The following is a 15,000-nucleotide window of genomic DNA, read 5'->3' on the forward strand; positions in this document are numbered from 1 at the left end:
TGGTGAACTCGGCATTGTCAGTAGATTGGAAATACTGTATGTAAGAGGTGTTATCACATAAGCAGTTTGAATGGGTGTGTGTGTGTGTTTCTGTGCGTGTGTGCTAAGCCAAACAGACATGTACTCAGCATTATGAGTGACCAAATCATCATGAAGGTGTCAACATATCAGCACTGGTGTGTGTGTGTGTGTGTGCGTACGTACTCTGGACCGAGTTAATGCCTGTGACTGGTTTCACTCTCCAGCCACATGGCCTTCCTGTGTGTGTGTGTCTGTGTGTGTGTGTGTGTGTGTGTGTGTTTATAGATGTGTCTGTTTGACTTCCTGTGGACTGGAATATCTGAAGTCCCAGGATACATGGCCACCCAAGTGTGTGTGTGTGTGTGCTTGTGTGTGTGTGTGTGTGTGTGTGTGTGTGTGTGTGTTTTCACCAAGCCCTCCGACTGTGTGTTTGTTGGTTGATGGGAAGTTGCTGATTGACTAATGACCTTCATTGCTGATTAAGGATTACTTTACACACACACACTCTCTCTCTCTCTCTCTCTCTCTCTCTCTCTCTCTCTCTCTCTCTCTCTCTCTCTCTCTCTCTCTCTCCTCTCTCTCTCTCTCTCTCTCTCTCTCTCTCTCATACACATACACAACAAATATTAGCTGGTGGCTGCCTTGATGCCATAAGACCCTGGTTGGTGAGGTAAAACGTGTCCCTGAGCATCTAAGGCCCATTCTCCTGTGTGGCATTCTAGAACAGCATGTTCTGTTGTGAACATGTGAACACCTCAACTGATCGGACTCGGCCCGATCCGGCTAAATTTTCAGTCGGATGGAGAGACTGACTATTCTGATTGTTGGAGTACATTTCTTTTTTCTGCGTAGATGTTCCCTATGTGCTAATGATGCACAGTGACGTAAACAAATGAGTTTCCATGGCGGCAATACGACTAGGAGCTTCTAAATGATAAAAAGCTTGTTCCATGTAAACGCAGATTAAACTCCAAACAGTTTATTTAGCATTCAAGTCATCAGTTTGGTTGAAATGTTTAATCAGATTCATTTCAATCTGATTGAAAAAAAATGTGTGTGTGTGTGTTGTGCAGGACCAGCCCAATACTGGGAGTGAGTCTCCAGAGTGTGTGTGAGAAAAAAGGAGCCCCTGTGTTATCTTGAGAGAGGAAATGAACGAGGGGCCATCTCCCCTCCCCTCCCCCACTGACCCACTGATCTGTTTTTCCAATGGAGGGAAGGAGTGAGAGATGAAAGAGATGGGGGGAGAGAGAGAGACGAAGGGAGAGTGTGAGAGAGAGATGGGGTAGAGAGAGACGAAGAGAGAGATACGAAGAGAAGGAGTAGAAGATGGGGGGGGGGGGGGGGGGGGGGGTTTACTGGAAAAGTAAACGTAAACACACACACACACACACACACACACACACACCACACACACACAAAAACAAACACATGACTCAAACACACACACAAGGGCCTTAACAATAAAATTTAAACAAGCTGAAACCAACGACTAATATTTTGTATTAGTTTAGTTTTATTATATTAATATTTTTTGTTTTTTTTTCACAATTATCAATTAGCCAGTTTCAAGTACACACCGTAGACTGTAAAAAATATACACACAAAAGAAATCTCATTCCGAGGTTATGTGTTGTGAGATGTTGGACCCTTTGTCCTTTAGGGTAGGTTGGCCGTCTAACCCAGTTTCTCCAGCCCTGGCCTCACCCTTAGGAGATGTCTGGTACACACACACACACACACACACACACACACACACACACACCCGCATACACACACACAGGATTCACCACTGTCTCCAGCTGGTTGGATTGTTTACACACATACATGACAGAAGCGACCCTTCACATAGTGCCAGAACTGTAGGCAGGCTGATGCAATGACTTGTGTGTGTGTGTGTGTGTGTGTGTTCGAGTGTGTGTTTGTTTGAAACTCTGCTTGTGTGCGTGTGTGGTGTGTAACAGGGTTGCTTTGACAAGCGCTGCTTTGTTAGTGGGGAGGGGGTCTCTCTGGGCACTGGTCATCAGTGGGCTTTTTGGCAGGGAGGGAGTGTGTCCCCCCGCAGCTCCGTGTTGCTACGGAAACAGGAGTGGTTGACCCTTGGTTCGTAGAGTCTGACTCTTGGCAGCAGAAGAGAGATGAGTGGCGGTATGGATCACCTTTGTCTCTCATCCCCCCCCCATCCCCTCACACACACACTCTCCCTCCCCCTCTCTTGCTCTCTCTCTCTCACACTCCATCCTTTCTCTCTCTCTCTCTCTCTCTCTTTCTCTCAGTCTCTTTGACTGTCATCTACTCACTCTATCTCTCTGTCTGTCTTTTGCCCTTTCTATGCTCTTTTGATCCTATGTTGACCTGCCCTCTCTCTCACCCCCCCCTCTCTCTGTCTCTCTCTCTCTCTCACCCCCCCCTCTCTCTGTCTCTCTCTCTCTCTCACCCCCTATCACTCTTGCTCTCTCTCCTTCCCTCTTCCTCTCCCTCTCTCTCTCTCAACCTCTCTCTCTCTCTCCTTCTCTCTCTCTCCCTCCCTCTCTCCTCCCTCTCTCCCTCTCTCCACCCCACCTCTCCCTGCGTTGACCGCAGTGCGTGCGTGGTGTGGTGGTGGGATTCTTCCTCCCTGACCGGCGTCCAGCAGGGCTGACCCACCTTTGCTGTGTTTATGTGGCCTGACTCCTGACACTGCCAGCTCCGCTCATTTCCTGAAAACATGGCTGCCTCCGTGCAGCATCAACATGCCCCCTACATGCATGGCACTGGATACTGTAACTGCCCCCCCCCCCCCCCCCCCCCCCGCCCCTTGTGCTGTGACCTGCAGTACCCCCCCACCCCCACCCCAAACCCATGCTATGCTTTGCGTGAGTCAGACCCCCCACGCCACCCTGCCCTATGATTGGTTGCCAGTTCCCGTGCCTCTGCCCGTAGAGCCGTCAGCCTTCCTGTTTTGCTGCCTGAACGTCAGCACTCTCTGATCCTGTTTATGTTCCTTTTAGTCGCCATCATCATGTCTCTGGAGAAGAGGAGAAAGCCAGAGAGAGATGGGGGAGGGGAGAGAGAGAGAAAGATGGGGGGAGGGAGAGAGACAGACAGAGAGAGAGAGAGAGAGAGAGAGAGATGGGGGGTTAGAGATAGAAACTTTGATTTCTAAGTTTCCTTTATTATCAAAAAGATAAAAAGCAAACCAAGTCCAAAGTAAAAACGGCCCGCATTATAACCTCAAACTCAAGACAGATGGGTGGCGGCTGGGTAATAGAATCCTAGTGAGAGGGAGATGGGACATCAGACTACAGGAACAATGATTGTTTGTGTGTCTCTGAGAGAATATTGTGTGTGTGTGTGTGAGAGAGGAGTGTGTGTGCGTGCGCATTTCATGAATTTTATTTATTTTTTCTGCCAAGTTAATACAGTTCAACTATTTATTGCTTTCATGCATTCATTACTGTTATTGTTTTTTCATAACACTGGCATTTTGTGGATTGGGAACACTGGGTCAGCACAATCAGTCCATTAAAGCCACATTGAATAGAGTGGGGAGAGAAGGAGAGAGAGCCAGAGAGAGAGAGAGCCAGAGAGAGAGAGAGAGGAAAGATGAAGAGAAGGATAGAGAGATGGAGAGGGATTTGGAGAGAAAGAAAGAGGGAGTGGGTGATGGTAGGGTGGTGTGGGGGTTGATACAAATCCAAAGCTTGAGGGGTGTAGTGGAAGCAAGTGTGCCATCATCACGTGCCATTATTCCTGATTCAGGTAGCTAGCACTTTAGTCAGCTTGGTTCCTGATCACGATAGCCAGTGGTTGGTTCTGCATGGTTCCTGTTCAGATAGCCAGTTGTTGGTTCTGTGTGATTCCTGATCTAGATAGCCAGAGGTTGGTTCTGTGTGGTTCCTGCTCCAGATAGCTAGTGTTAGGTTCTGTGTGGTTTCTGATCCAGGTAGCTAGTGTTAGGTTCTGTGTGGTTTCTGCTCCAGGTAGCTAGTGTTAGGTTCTGTGTGGTTTCTGATCCAGGTAGCTAGTGGTTGATTCTGGGAAGGAACCAGGACGAAGAGTCAGCAGCTATCTGGTCATGATGATGTCATCGGACTGCTCCTCTCTCATGCCCTCTGTGGGTGGACATGCAAAGCAGGCAGAACAGATAACACACGGACCTCTGTTTCAGCATTACCACACACACACACACCACATAAACACACAGATGCAAGCAGACAACACTGACCTTTTGTTGTAGTGAACAAGTGATGCACATTATCTGTTGCACTGTTTGATATAAGTGGCATTAATGAGGAAAGGGCGTGTGTGTGTGTATTTGTACAGTTTGTATGTTGTCATTTGTATGTCTGAGCTTGGAATGATGTTCTGTAGATGTGCAAGTGTGTTTTTGTGTCCATTTATAAATGTGTGTGTGTGTGTGTGTGTATGTGTGTGTAACTCTCCTGGGTTTGTGGTTGGAATGGACTGGAGGATTCATGGATGGGTGGACCTTGGAAGGACAGAAGAAGCAACAGAGCATCCCTAGTGGCCTGCTGTGTGCGTGTGTGTGTGTGCGTGTGTGTGTGTGTGTGTGTGTGTGTTGAATTGATTATTCATGGTTCTCTTGTTTCCTGTCACAGCTGGTCAGTGGGAGAACAACTCCTCTCTCCTGCTAGCGCTAGCTTATCACCTGCTCAGACAGCGGTTGAGTGGAGGCTAGTCCTGTTAGCATTAGCGATAGCATCTCCAGTCAGCGTTCACAGCTAATGTCTCCAGGTGTGGGTGGAATGGCAGTTGAGGCAGTTGTGTGTGTGTGTGTGTGTGTGTGTGTGTGTGTGTGTGTGTGTGTGTGTGTGTCTGGGGAGGGGGGGGGGGGGGGGGGGCGGCGCAATAGAAGTGTGTTGTGTGTTTTGATGTGAAGCTTGTGTGTGTCTGTGTGTGAGAGAGAGACTTTTTGTGCAAATTTTTGTTTTGCGTACACTGGACCCAGACCACTTTTGTTTTTGCATCTGTGTGTGTGCGGGTGTGTTTGTTTTCCGAACGCCTGAGGATACTGTTTCAAAGACGTCAACGTGAACTATTTTAGTTCGCTAACAATACTGGGCCTGTTTGTGTACAGTATGGATTATTGAGAGAAAGATCCTCCCTGTCCTTACAGAGTGTGTGTATATGTATATGTGTGGGTGGTGTGTGTGCATGATGTAGGCTTCATGGAGGCAGCTGCTATAACAACCTGTTTGAATTTGTTTATTTGTTTGTTTCTTTACATTTACATTTATTCATTTGGCAGACTTTTATCCAATTCTGTTCCAAGGGCCATTCTCAGAGCAACTTGTGGTTACACACGGAACACTTAAGAAAGAGGAATGATACACTATCCTGTGTAGTGTAAATTGAAGAAAAACACCAACATCTGATCATTAGTTAATTGCTCATTAGGTGTGTGTGTGTGTGTGTGTGTGTGTGTGTGTGTGTGGGGGTTGTCTGTTTGCGTGTTGGCATCATATGCTAATCCAGCTGTTAGCATTGGCTTTAGGACCAGTTCTGAGCTGTGTATGACCCATCTGCATTGTGTCTGCTGAAAGGAAGCTAAAGAGTGTGTGTGTGTGTGTGGGGAGGGGGTGTTGGAGATGGGCATTGGTATGTAGCTTGGATGTAATTGCGTGTGCACGTCTGTGTCAATGGAATGACTGCAGCTGATCCTTTAATGAGATTTTGTGTGTGTGTTTCTCTCTAGAGAGTCTGTGTGTGGGGCTGTTGATGAGCAGAGATGTCTGCCTCAAATGTGATATGATGTGGTGTGTGTGCGTCTGTGCGCACGTGTGTGTGTGTGTGCGCTTGTGTCCTGTGAGTGTTTGTTTAATGACCACAGCTGATCTGATCCTCTAACATGTTTGTGTGTGTGTGTTTTGTCTGGCAGGATCCGGCCTCAGATGGCGAAGGAGAAGATTGAGGGGTGTCACATCTGCACGTTGGTGACCCCTGGTGAGCCCCAGGTGCTTCTGGGTAAAGACAAGGCCTTCACGTACGACTTTGTGTTCGACATCGACGCCCAGCAGGAGTCCATCTACAGGGCATGCGTCCACAAACTCATCGAGGGATGCTTCGAGGGCTACAACGCCACAGTGTTCGCCTACGGACAGGTACACACACACACACACACACACACACACACACACACACACACACACGTACACACGTACACACACATACTGTACATACTCACACACAGTACACTCTTCACTAAACAAGCACACTGGAGCTGTTTTGAAGCTCTTTGAAGCTTTGTGTTTGCCTACAGAAAGGTTTCCCTGTACACACACACACACACACACACACACACACACACACACACACACACACAGAATCATTATCCATTACTGCAATTCTCTAAATAATTCATGCTGGTCATTCCGGTAACTCAGTAAAATAGTAAGAGCATAATAATTGTTGTACATCCTCAGCCATGTTTACGATCAGCACATCAGACAGCACAGAGCACATAGCATGGTGGAGGTGCAACCACAGAGCACATAGCATTTCATACATCCACTGAGTTACCAGAAAGCACCAGCTACAGCTTTGGCTCTGTGTACAAGCTAAGAAGCTAACGCTAAGAGTGCCCCATCAGACAGGTATGAGTGTGTACAAGCTAAGAAGCTAACGCTAAGAGTGCCCCATCAGACAGAGTGTGTACAAGCTAAGAAGCTAACGCTAAGAGTGCCCCATCAGACAGAGTGTGTACAAGCTAAGAAGCTAACGCTAAGAGTGCCCCATCAGACAGAGTGTGTACAAGCTAAGAAGCTAACGCTAAGAGTGCCCCATCAGACAGGTACGGATGAATGTTGGCAGAGACCTGCAAACAGGATGCATTTTAGAAATTAGAGGATTTATCAAGAGGGAGAGACAGACGGAGTGAGAGAGACGGAGTGAGAGAGACGGAGTGAGAGAGACGGAGTGAGCGAAAGACAAAATAGAATAGAAAGAGTGGGAAAGGAGGCTGGGTAGAATGATGAGGGGGTATGAGCGAAATGCAGGAAGTATGAGCGAAATGCAGGAAGTGCATATGGATGGTATGTGCACACACACACACACACACACACACACACACACACACACACACACACACACACACACACACACACACACATATATGCACACTCAGTCTCCCATGGTCCCATTTTCATTAATTGCTTAGACCGCAAGACTGGGCCAGTGGGTTATAAAGTGTGTGGGTTATAAAGTGTGTGTGTGTGTGTGTGTCTGTATGTTGTCTGTAGTAGTGGAATGAATGCTTTGGCTGAGCGTGATTAATTGCACTTCTGTAAAATCGAAGTGTCCGGACTCAGGACTCAGAGCTATGAAATGACTGTGTGTGTGTGTGTGTGTGTGTGTGTGTGTGTGTGTGTGTGTTGTCTGTATAATTGTCCCGACCCAGGACTCAGAGCTATGAAATGACTGGATGCTCTAATGAATTCCCTTCCCAGAAATCACAAACGGATTACAGGGCCAATAAAACACAGCAGTGTGTGTGTGTGTGTGTGTGTGTGTGTGTGTGTGTGTGTGTGTGTGTGTGTGTGTGTGTGTGATTTTCATGTAACAAGGCCGCTCCTTCTGACAAAAATAAGTACACATTCTGCACAAGATAACACTTTACACAGGCAAATGACGTTGTTTAGACTGAACAAAGAAACAAGCAACCTAAACAAAGGGCAAAAAGACTTGGGAGAAAGTTGGGAAGGAACTATATGTATATAGATATAAAGATAAATCTTAATTTTACATGTAGTAACTTTAGATGAATTTGCATTCGCACATTGTTTGAACTATAATGGAAAGTGTCATTAAAATGTTTGTGTCTATTGAGGTTTTTGTCTCCTGTGATGAGTCTAGACAGTCCTATCATTAAAATCTGTCACTGCGCTTTTCTTTCCTGCCGAGTTTTAATTAGGATGGAAGAACCGTAATCTGTTCTTATCTTAATGTTGCTTAATTGGGTGGAGTACCTCAGGCATGGCAGCGCATAATTATATACTACACAAAGAGGGTGCAAGAACATCACTTCACGTTTCACTTTGTAATCACTCACACATACTCTCTCTCTCTCTCTCTCTCTCTCTCTCTCTCTCTCTCTCTCTCTCGCTCGCTCTCTCTCACACATACACACAGACACCACTGCAAACATGCTGTGGTCCCTGCTGTATTCCATATTCATAGCATATGAGGTTTTGTTTGACCTTGATCTGATATGTAAAGCCAGTTTTGAGTTGAAGAGCATGTGAATCCTATGCTGTTCTGTGTGTGTGTGTGTGTGTGTGTGTGTGTGTGAGATGTGTCTAAAGTGTGTTTTCGGTGTCGTTGCAGACGGGCTCAGGGAAGACGTACACGATGGGCACGGGCTTTGACATGAATGTGAGTGCGGAGGAGCAGGGCATCATCCCACGCGCCGTGCACCAGCTGTTCCAGGGCATCCAGCAGCGGCGTGACGACGCCCAGGCGGCAGGGACGCAGGCCCCAGAGTTTAAAGTCAGCGCCCAGTTCCTGGAGGTGAGCGGTCAAGGGGGCACCCCGACACCACACCATTTCAGTCTGCCAACCCCCCCCCCCCCCCAAAACTGCTCTCTGCTCCTCTAAACTGCCCCGACTCAGTGCTCTAAAGCCCCACTGCTGTCTCACTCCCACATTCTGCCCTCTACTTCTGCACCCTCAAACTCCCTCTCTGCCCCCCTAAACTGCTCTTTTTCAGTCTGGTACCCCCAAACCCTCTCTCTTCACCCCTAAACTGCTCTGCCCTAGCCTAATGCTCCCAATCTCTCAAACTTGCTCATCAAGCTACTTTGCACTGCTAAACTACTCTTTCTCAGTCTGGTACCCCCCTCCCTCTTTGCACTGCTAAACTACTCTTTCTCAAACCCCTCTCTCTCAGTGTGCTGCCCTAGAGCGTTCTTTCTGCACCACTAGACTGCTGTCTCTCATACTCCCCACTTCCAGACCGTCTCACAGTCTCTTCCTGTGCCAGGAAACGGGTGTGTGCTGGTGCCCAGACGTCTCTTCTGTGTGTCTTCCTCCTCCTCCTCCTCCTCCTCCTCCTCCTCCTCTGTTTTAAAGTCCGGCAGGTCCTAGATGAGTGTATTATGGGGACGTCGAAAATCCACCTCCCTGTCTGGCCAGCCCTCAGAGCTAATGGCCAGTTTTCTCCTGAGCTGAGAGCCAATCTAAACCCAATGCTTTAACGCTGGCATATTCTCTAAGACGACGCTGCCAAGGAGAGCGATACATCTTTCCGTTATTCTGGCACCTTCTTAAAGTTAGTGCCCAGCTTTGAGGCGCAGGTGCCAAGGGCAAGCGTAAATCTCTCTTATACGCTGGCATATTCTCAAAGTTGGTTCCCCGTTCTTGGAGTTGAGTCCAAGAGCCTGTGAGATTTATTTTACGCAGCTGTGGTAGTGGAGTAGATTTGTGTGTGTGTGTGTGTGTGTGTGTGTGAGAGAGAGAGTCTGGGTCTTTTTTAAGGCTCCTTCGGCCCAAAGCCCATTGTAACAGGTGAAATGTGAGCTGAAGTTTAAGGCAGATAGTGTAGTGTTCCTGAGAGTGAGAGTTCAGAGGAAGTTTATGAGTTCTATCTCAGCCTCACCGACTCTAAGAAGACTAACTGTTGGAAAAGTCTCTCACACTCCTCTGTCAAATTCCATTTTGGACAAACAGTGTAAGTTTGTATTTCTCTGTGTTTATGGAGCTCCTGACACACAGTCTTTTATCCAACACTGGCTGCATTTCAGGGAACTTTCTGTGTTTCTGTGGGAACTGAACTGCCAGTGAATTGAACTCCTGACCTTGGTATATTCTGACCCTTTCTCTAGATGTGTTTGGTTGGTTAGGACCCGTTCTCTAAGCTTTTGGTTTGATATGACCCTTTCCCTATATGTTTGGTTTGATATGACCCTTTCCCTATATGCTTGTTTTATTATGACCTTTTCACTATATGTGTTTGGTTTTCTAAGCTTTTGGTTTGTTTGTGTGTGTTTGTGTGTTTGTAATGCAATTGGTTTGTTCTCTGTCCGTTGGCTGTATTTCCTTCAACTCTCGGCGGTGCATCAGTGCTCCTGCTCATCTAGGTCTCTGTTTACTGCTGCTTATGTCATGCCGTCTATCTAACACCGGTGCAATCCCCTCTGAGACGCACAACACCAGAGTCAGATTACAGTTTACAAATTTTATTGCAAGGGTCAGCAGCCACACACACACATTCAGCAAAAATGAGCAGCACCTCCGCAATACACAACATGAGTCCCGCCCGCCCACGTGTACACCAGGCTTACATCTTAACGAAGAGGTTAGTGTTACCAGCCACCCACTAGTCGTTTGGGAGCCACACATAAAATGCAGTCAAAATTCACACTATACATCCACATAGAAAACCACAACTCAAATGAAAACAAAAGAAAAAGAAATGCTGTAACACCACTCAGGGGATACCAAATCCCAGAACCCTGCCACACAGACAGTCACTACAAGGATATTCACACAGGTGAAAATGGGAGAATCAGCAATTATACAACAGTTCCACACAATGCCACACTTTTAAATAATCACACTTTCCTGTCCTGCACATACATGCCCTCCTAACTACTAAGCTTACAGCCCCACCCAACCAAAACCGTACATTAATAAGAGGTGCTTGCGAGGTCCTAGCCTACCCCTCTGAGTGGGTGTACTGTCTGACCAGATAGAGGGAAAAGTTAATCAAATTTGGTCGGCGGCCGTCCCCCACGCCGACCAAAATAAACCAAAACCAGCACAGTCAATAAAACGACCCCCAGCCCCACCAACCAGTGTCCTTAGCACAGTCCAGTCCTTTGGGGGCGGGGCGACGGTGATCCACTGGCTCTCGGTAGCCTGCGTCCCAGTAGCCTGTCGCTCCACTGCACACCCATACACTGCCGGAGAAAGGGAGAAACTCAGTCCATAGATACAACCGCAAGCCAGCCCACTCACTCCAGCTAGACAACGGTACGAATTACACACATATTCCCCTCCACCAATTTACCCACACATACAGAAAACATCATCCCTATGCCCTAGTCAACATACGACACTTATTTTGAGTGACTGCATGTAGGTTGAGAGCTCGTTGACCACAGAGATGCTTCAGTGCTTGTGTGTGTGTGTGTGTGTGTGTGTGTGTGTGTGTGTGTGTGTGTGTCTACTGTATGTAAGAGCAGAATTTTCTTTGTTTCTATAATAAGCCTGAGCAGGACCCTTGATTAGCTCGACTTTGTGTGTGTGTGTATGTGTGTGTTACGGCTGAAGACGTGCCTGTATGCGCGACCCACGAAACACCCTGTGAGATTCCTCACCCAAGTGTGTGTGTGTGTGTGTGTGTGTGTGTGAATGTGAATGCAAACATGCGGTGGTGTGTAGATGTGTAAAAGTGTTGTATTTGACATTGATACATTGATTTCACTCCAAGAGCATCTCATAACACTACTGTCATGAAATTCTTAGAAAGTAAACGGCTAAGTTCAAATGTCTCATCATCTGCAGAATGGATGAAGATAGCATCGTAATGTATAGATGGTGGCTGTAGTAGGGGTACCCGTCTGGTGAAGGTGAAATAGGCCAAGACAGCAGGTTTAAGAGGGCCCACAGTGTTTTATTTACAACGTGACAAAAATAATGCAAATATAGTCCATAATCCCAATCAAACACTACGTCGCCCCCGACGTGAGGTAAAACGAAAATGACAAACAAACATTTAACAGAGACAAAACATATAAAGGTCTCTCATGGCTAGGCTACATGCCACTATAAAGCAGACCTGACCGCAAGGCTCACAACAGCCACCAGCCACAACCGCGCGTCACGAAACTTTGAATCTCCTGCATTGACAAAAGCTGGCGTTTTAAGTGGCCAATTAAGTAATTACCTCCACCAAAAACGGCAAAGTCAAAAAAACGGGCACACCAAAAACGGGCATACCGCCCCTACCTGGCGGACATCTAAATCAATCATCAAAAACTCAATTGTCATGCCTCTCTGTAAGAGCCTCTGAGTGGGGGTCAGTGCCACACGGCTCCATTCTCCATGATGGCTAATGTGACTGGACGTGTTGTCTGCTGTGGGGACGCGTCTCACTGTCCTACAGTGCTATTGATCGTCTCATAGGTCGCTATTATCAGCTGATCTGAGGTGACTCAGCTACATGTCCCATTCTGTTAAATGAGGACGGATGAATAGAGAAGGACAGGACGAGGGTTTGATGACCGCTGAGGAAAGCTCTCTCTCTCTCTCTCTTTCTCTCTCTCTCTCTCTCTTTCTGGCTCTGTCTCTCCCTCTCTCTCCCTTTCTCTCTCCTCTTTTGTGTTGACAGCAGGTCATGGTTTCTGGATAATGTCCAAGCTGATGTCAAATATAATCAGGTGATGGACAGAGCAGTGGATGTAAAGGGAATGTTTGAGAGAAATGGAGAGAAATCAAAGTTAGAGAGTAATAGAGAGAGATAGAGAAATATGGAGGAAGCTAGAGAGAGAGTGATGGAGAGAGATGGGGAGAGAGATGGAGGAGGCTAGAGAGAGAGTGATAGAGAGAGATGGAAGAGAGAGATGGAGAAGGCTAGAGAGAGAGAGTGATATAGTCTGTAGGAGGGAGAGATGGAGTGTTGCTGGAGGATTAGCTCCTTTTCTGTGTGTTTGTGCTGAGACTCGGAGTGCAGTAATATGGTTAGTTGTGTAATAGTCCTCAGTGCTGTCTGTGCCAAGGGCAGGCTAGTGGTGTGCGCAGCAGATTCTCTGCGGGTGTTGACGTGTGTGTGTGTGTGTGTGTGTGTTTGATGGTAATTATCCAAATATCTGTAAGAGTGCCTCCTCTGCCTCTCCCTGGGGAACTTGCTAAAGGGCCATTGCTATATTATAGAAACTACAAGAAACTAATGTCAACAACATTTATAAGTATTACAAACTCTTCCTCTCTCTCCCTCTTTCCCCCTCTCTTTCTCCATCAATCTGTCAGAGTTAATGAATGACTATCCTGTGCTTCAGTGAAGGATTGATGTTATTTGTAAGTTAGCTATCACGTTTCCTCCTCTCCAAAAGGAGCACACATTACTCTCTTAATAGGCAGCGGGGGTCGTGCTTGGGGTTCAAAGGTCATCACTAAAGGTCATAACCTCCTGACCTGGTTTGGCAGCATGTGTGGTCCTGTGGTCAGTGGGGGAGAATGCTGTGTTGTCTTAAATCATCCTGTTGTCAGGTGTGTGTGTGTGTGTGTGTGTGTGTGTGTGGAGGATCTGAAGTGAGAGAGTATTTCTGTGTGCCTCTGTTAATATTTGTGTGAAATGTGTATACTCATGTTTATATGCTTGTGTGTGTGTGTGTGTGTGTGTGTCTGGTCTCTGCAGCTGTATAACGAGGAGATCCTGGACCTGTTCGACAGCTCGCGTGATCCTGAGTCCCGTGGCAGGAAGTCCAACATCAAGATCCACGAAGACAGCAGCGGTAGCATCTACACCACCGGTGTCACGTCACGCCTCGTTGCTTCCGAGGAGGAGGTGTGTGTGTGTGTGTGTGTGATGTGACATTCAGTGCACATGAAGAGCAGCTCCTGTTTCAGATGCACAGAATGCAGCTAATGTTACTGTATTCTGGGAGCATGTTTCCCATCGCTGCTGCTCAGCGTGGCTGCATCTTTATCTGGCCTGAAAGGGCTATTTCGGTCCAGGCACATGTTCCATAGTACTCACAGTCTCTTCTGAAGCCTTCTTAGTGCTGCACCAGCATGCCTATGATTGTGTGTGAGGGAAAATGCATATGACTGTGTGTGAGTGAAAATGCATAGCTGTGTGAATGAGTATGTGTGTGTGTGTGTGACTGCTTTGTGTGTGACCCCTATTAACCTCTATCTGTATGCGTGTAGACATACGTGTGTGTGTGTGTGTGTGTGTGTCAGTGTATCAGTTACTGTTGTGTGTGTGCTATTTACCTTTCTATTACTTTGCTTGTGTGTGTATGCATGTGTACACATATATGTGTGTGTGTCTGTGTGGTGGCTCACCATTATCTTTGTATGTGTGTGTGTGTGTTAGCTGCTGCAGTGTCTGAAGCTGGGCGCTCTGTCCCGCACCACAGCCAGCACGCAGATGAACGCCCAGAGCTCACGCTCCCACGCCATCTTCACCATCTACCTGTGCCAGATGAGGGTCTGCTCACACTTGGTGAGAACGCCTCCTCCTCCTCCTCTTCCTCTTCATCTCCCTTCTCTTCCTCATTTTCCTCCTCATCTTCCTCCCCCTCCTACTCATCTTCCTCCTCATCCTCTTCCTCATTTTCCTCCTCATCCTCAAACATTACTCTCTTAATAGGCAGCGGGGGTCGTGCTTGGGGTTCAAAGGTCCTCCCCCTCCTACTCATCTTCCTCCTCATCCTCTTCCTCATTTTCCTCCTCATCCTCCTCTTCCTCCTCCTCCTCATCCTTCACTTCCTCCTCATCTTCCTCCTGCTCCTCCTCTTCCTCCTCATCCTCATCCTTCACTTCCTCCTCCTCCTCTTCCTCTTCCTCTTCCTCTTCCTCCTCCTCCTCCTCCTCCTCTTCCTCTTCATCTCCCTCCTCTTCCTCCTCCTCATCCTCCTCCTCTTCCTCTTCCTCCTCATCCTTCACTTCCTCCTCCTCTTCTTCCTCTTCCTCCTCCTCCTCCTCCTCATCCTTCACTTCCTCCTCCTCTTCTTCCTCCTCCTCATCCTCCTCTTCCTCCTCCTCCTCATCCTTCACTTCCTCCTCCTCTTCTTCCTCCTCCTCATCCTCCTCTTCCTCCTCCTCCTCATCCTTCACTTCCTCCTCCTCTTCTTCCTCTTCCTCCTCTTCCTCATCTTCCTCCTCTTCCTCCTCCTCCTCCTCCTCCTCATCCTTCACTTCCTCCTCCTCTTCTTCCTCTTCCTCCTCTTCCTCATCTTCCTCCTCTTCCTCCTCCTCATCCTTCACTTCCTCCTCCTCTTCCTCCTCCTCCTCATCATTCACTTCCTCCTC

At 47.5% G+C, this 15,000-nt stretch overlaps 1 protein-coding gene across 5 annotated transcripts in view; it reads left to right on the forward strand.

Annotated features, from left to right (window-relative positions):
• kif21b (kinesin family member 21B) overlaps positions 1-15,000 on the forward strand; it is a 90,440-nt gene that overhangs the window by 24,285 nt on the left and 51,155 nt on the right. For all 5 annotated transcript variants that reach the window (XM_042088252.1, XM_042088256.1, XM_042088254.1 and 2 more), the window contains exons 2-5: positions 5,903-6,125; positions 8,347-8,529; positions 13,379-13,528; positions 14,063-14,191. In XM_042088252.1, the coding sequence (XP_041944186.1) occupies positions 5,903-6,125; positions 8,347-8,529; positions 13,379-13,528; positions 14,063-14,191 (685 nt within the window). The remainder of the gene's footprint in view (positions 1-5,902; positions 6,126-8,346; positions 8,530-13,378; positions 13,529-14,062; positions 14,192-15,000) is intronic.

This window comes from Alosa sapidissima, chromosome 4 (assembly GCF_018492685.1).
Source record: "Alosa sapidissima isolate fAloSap1 chromosome 4, fAloSap1.pri, whole genome shotgun sequence".
NCBI lineage: Eukaryota > Metazoa > Chordata > Actinopteri > Clupeiformes > Clupeidae > Alosa > Alosa sapidissima.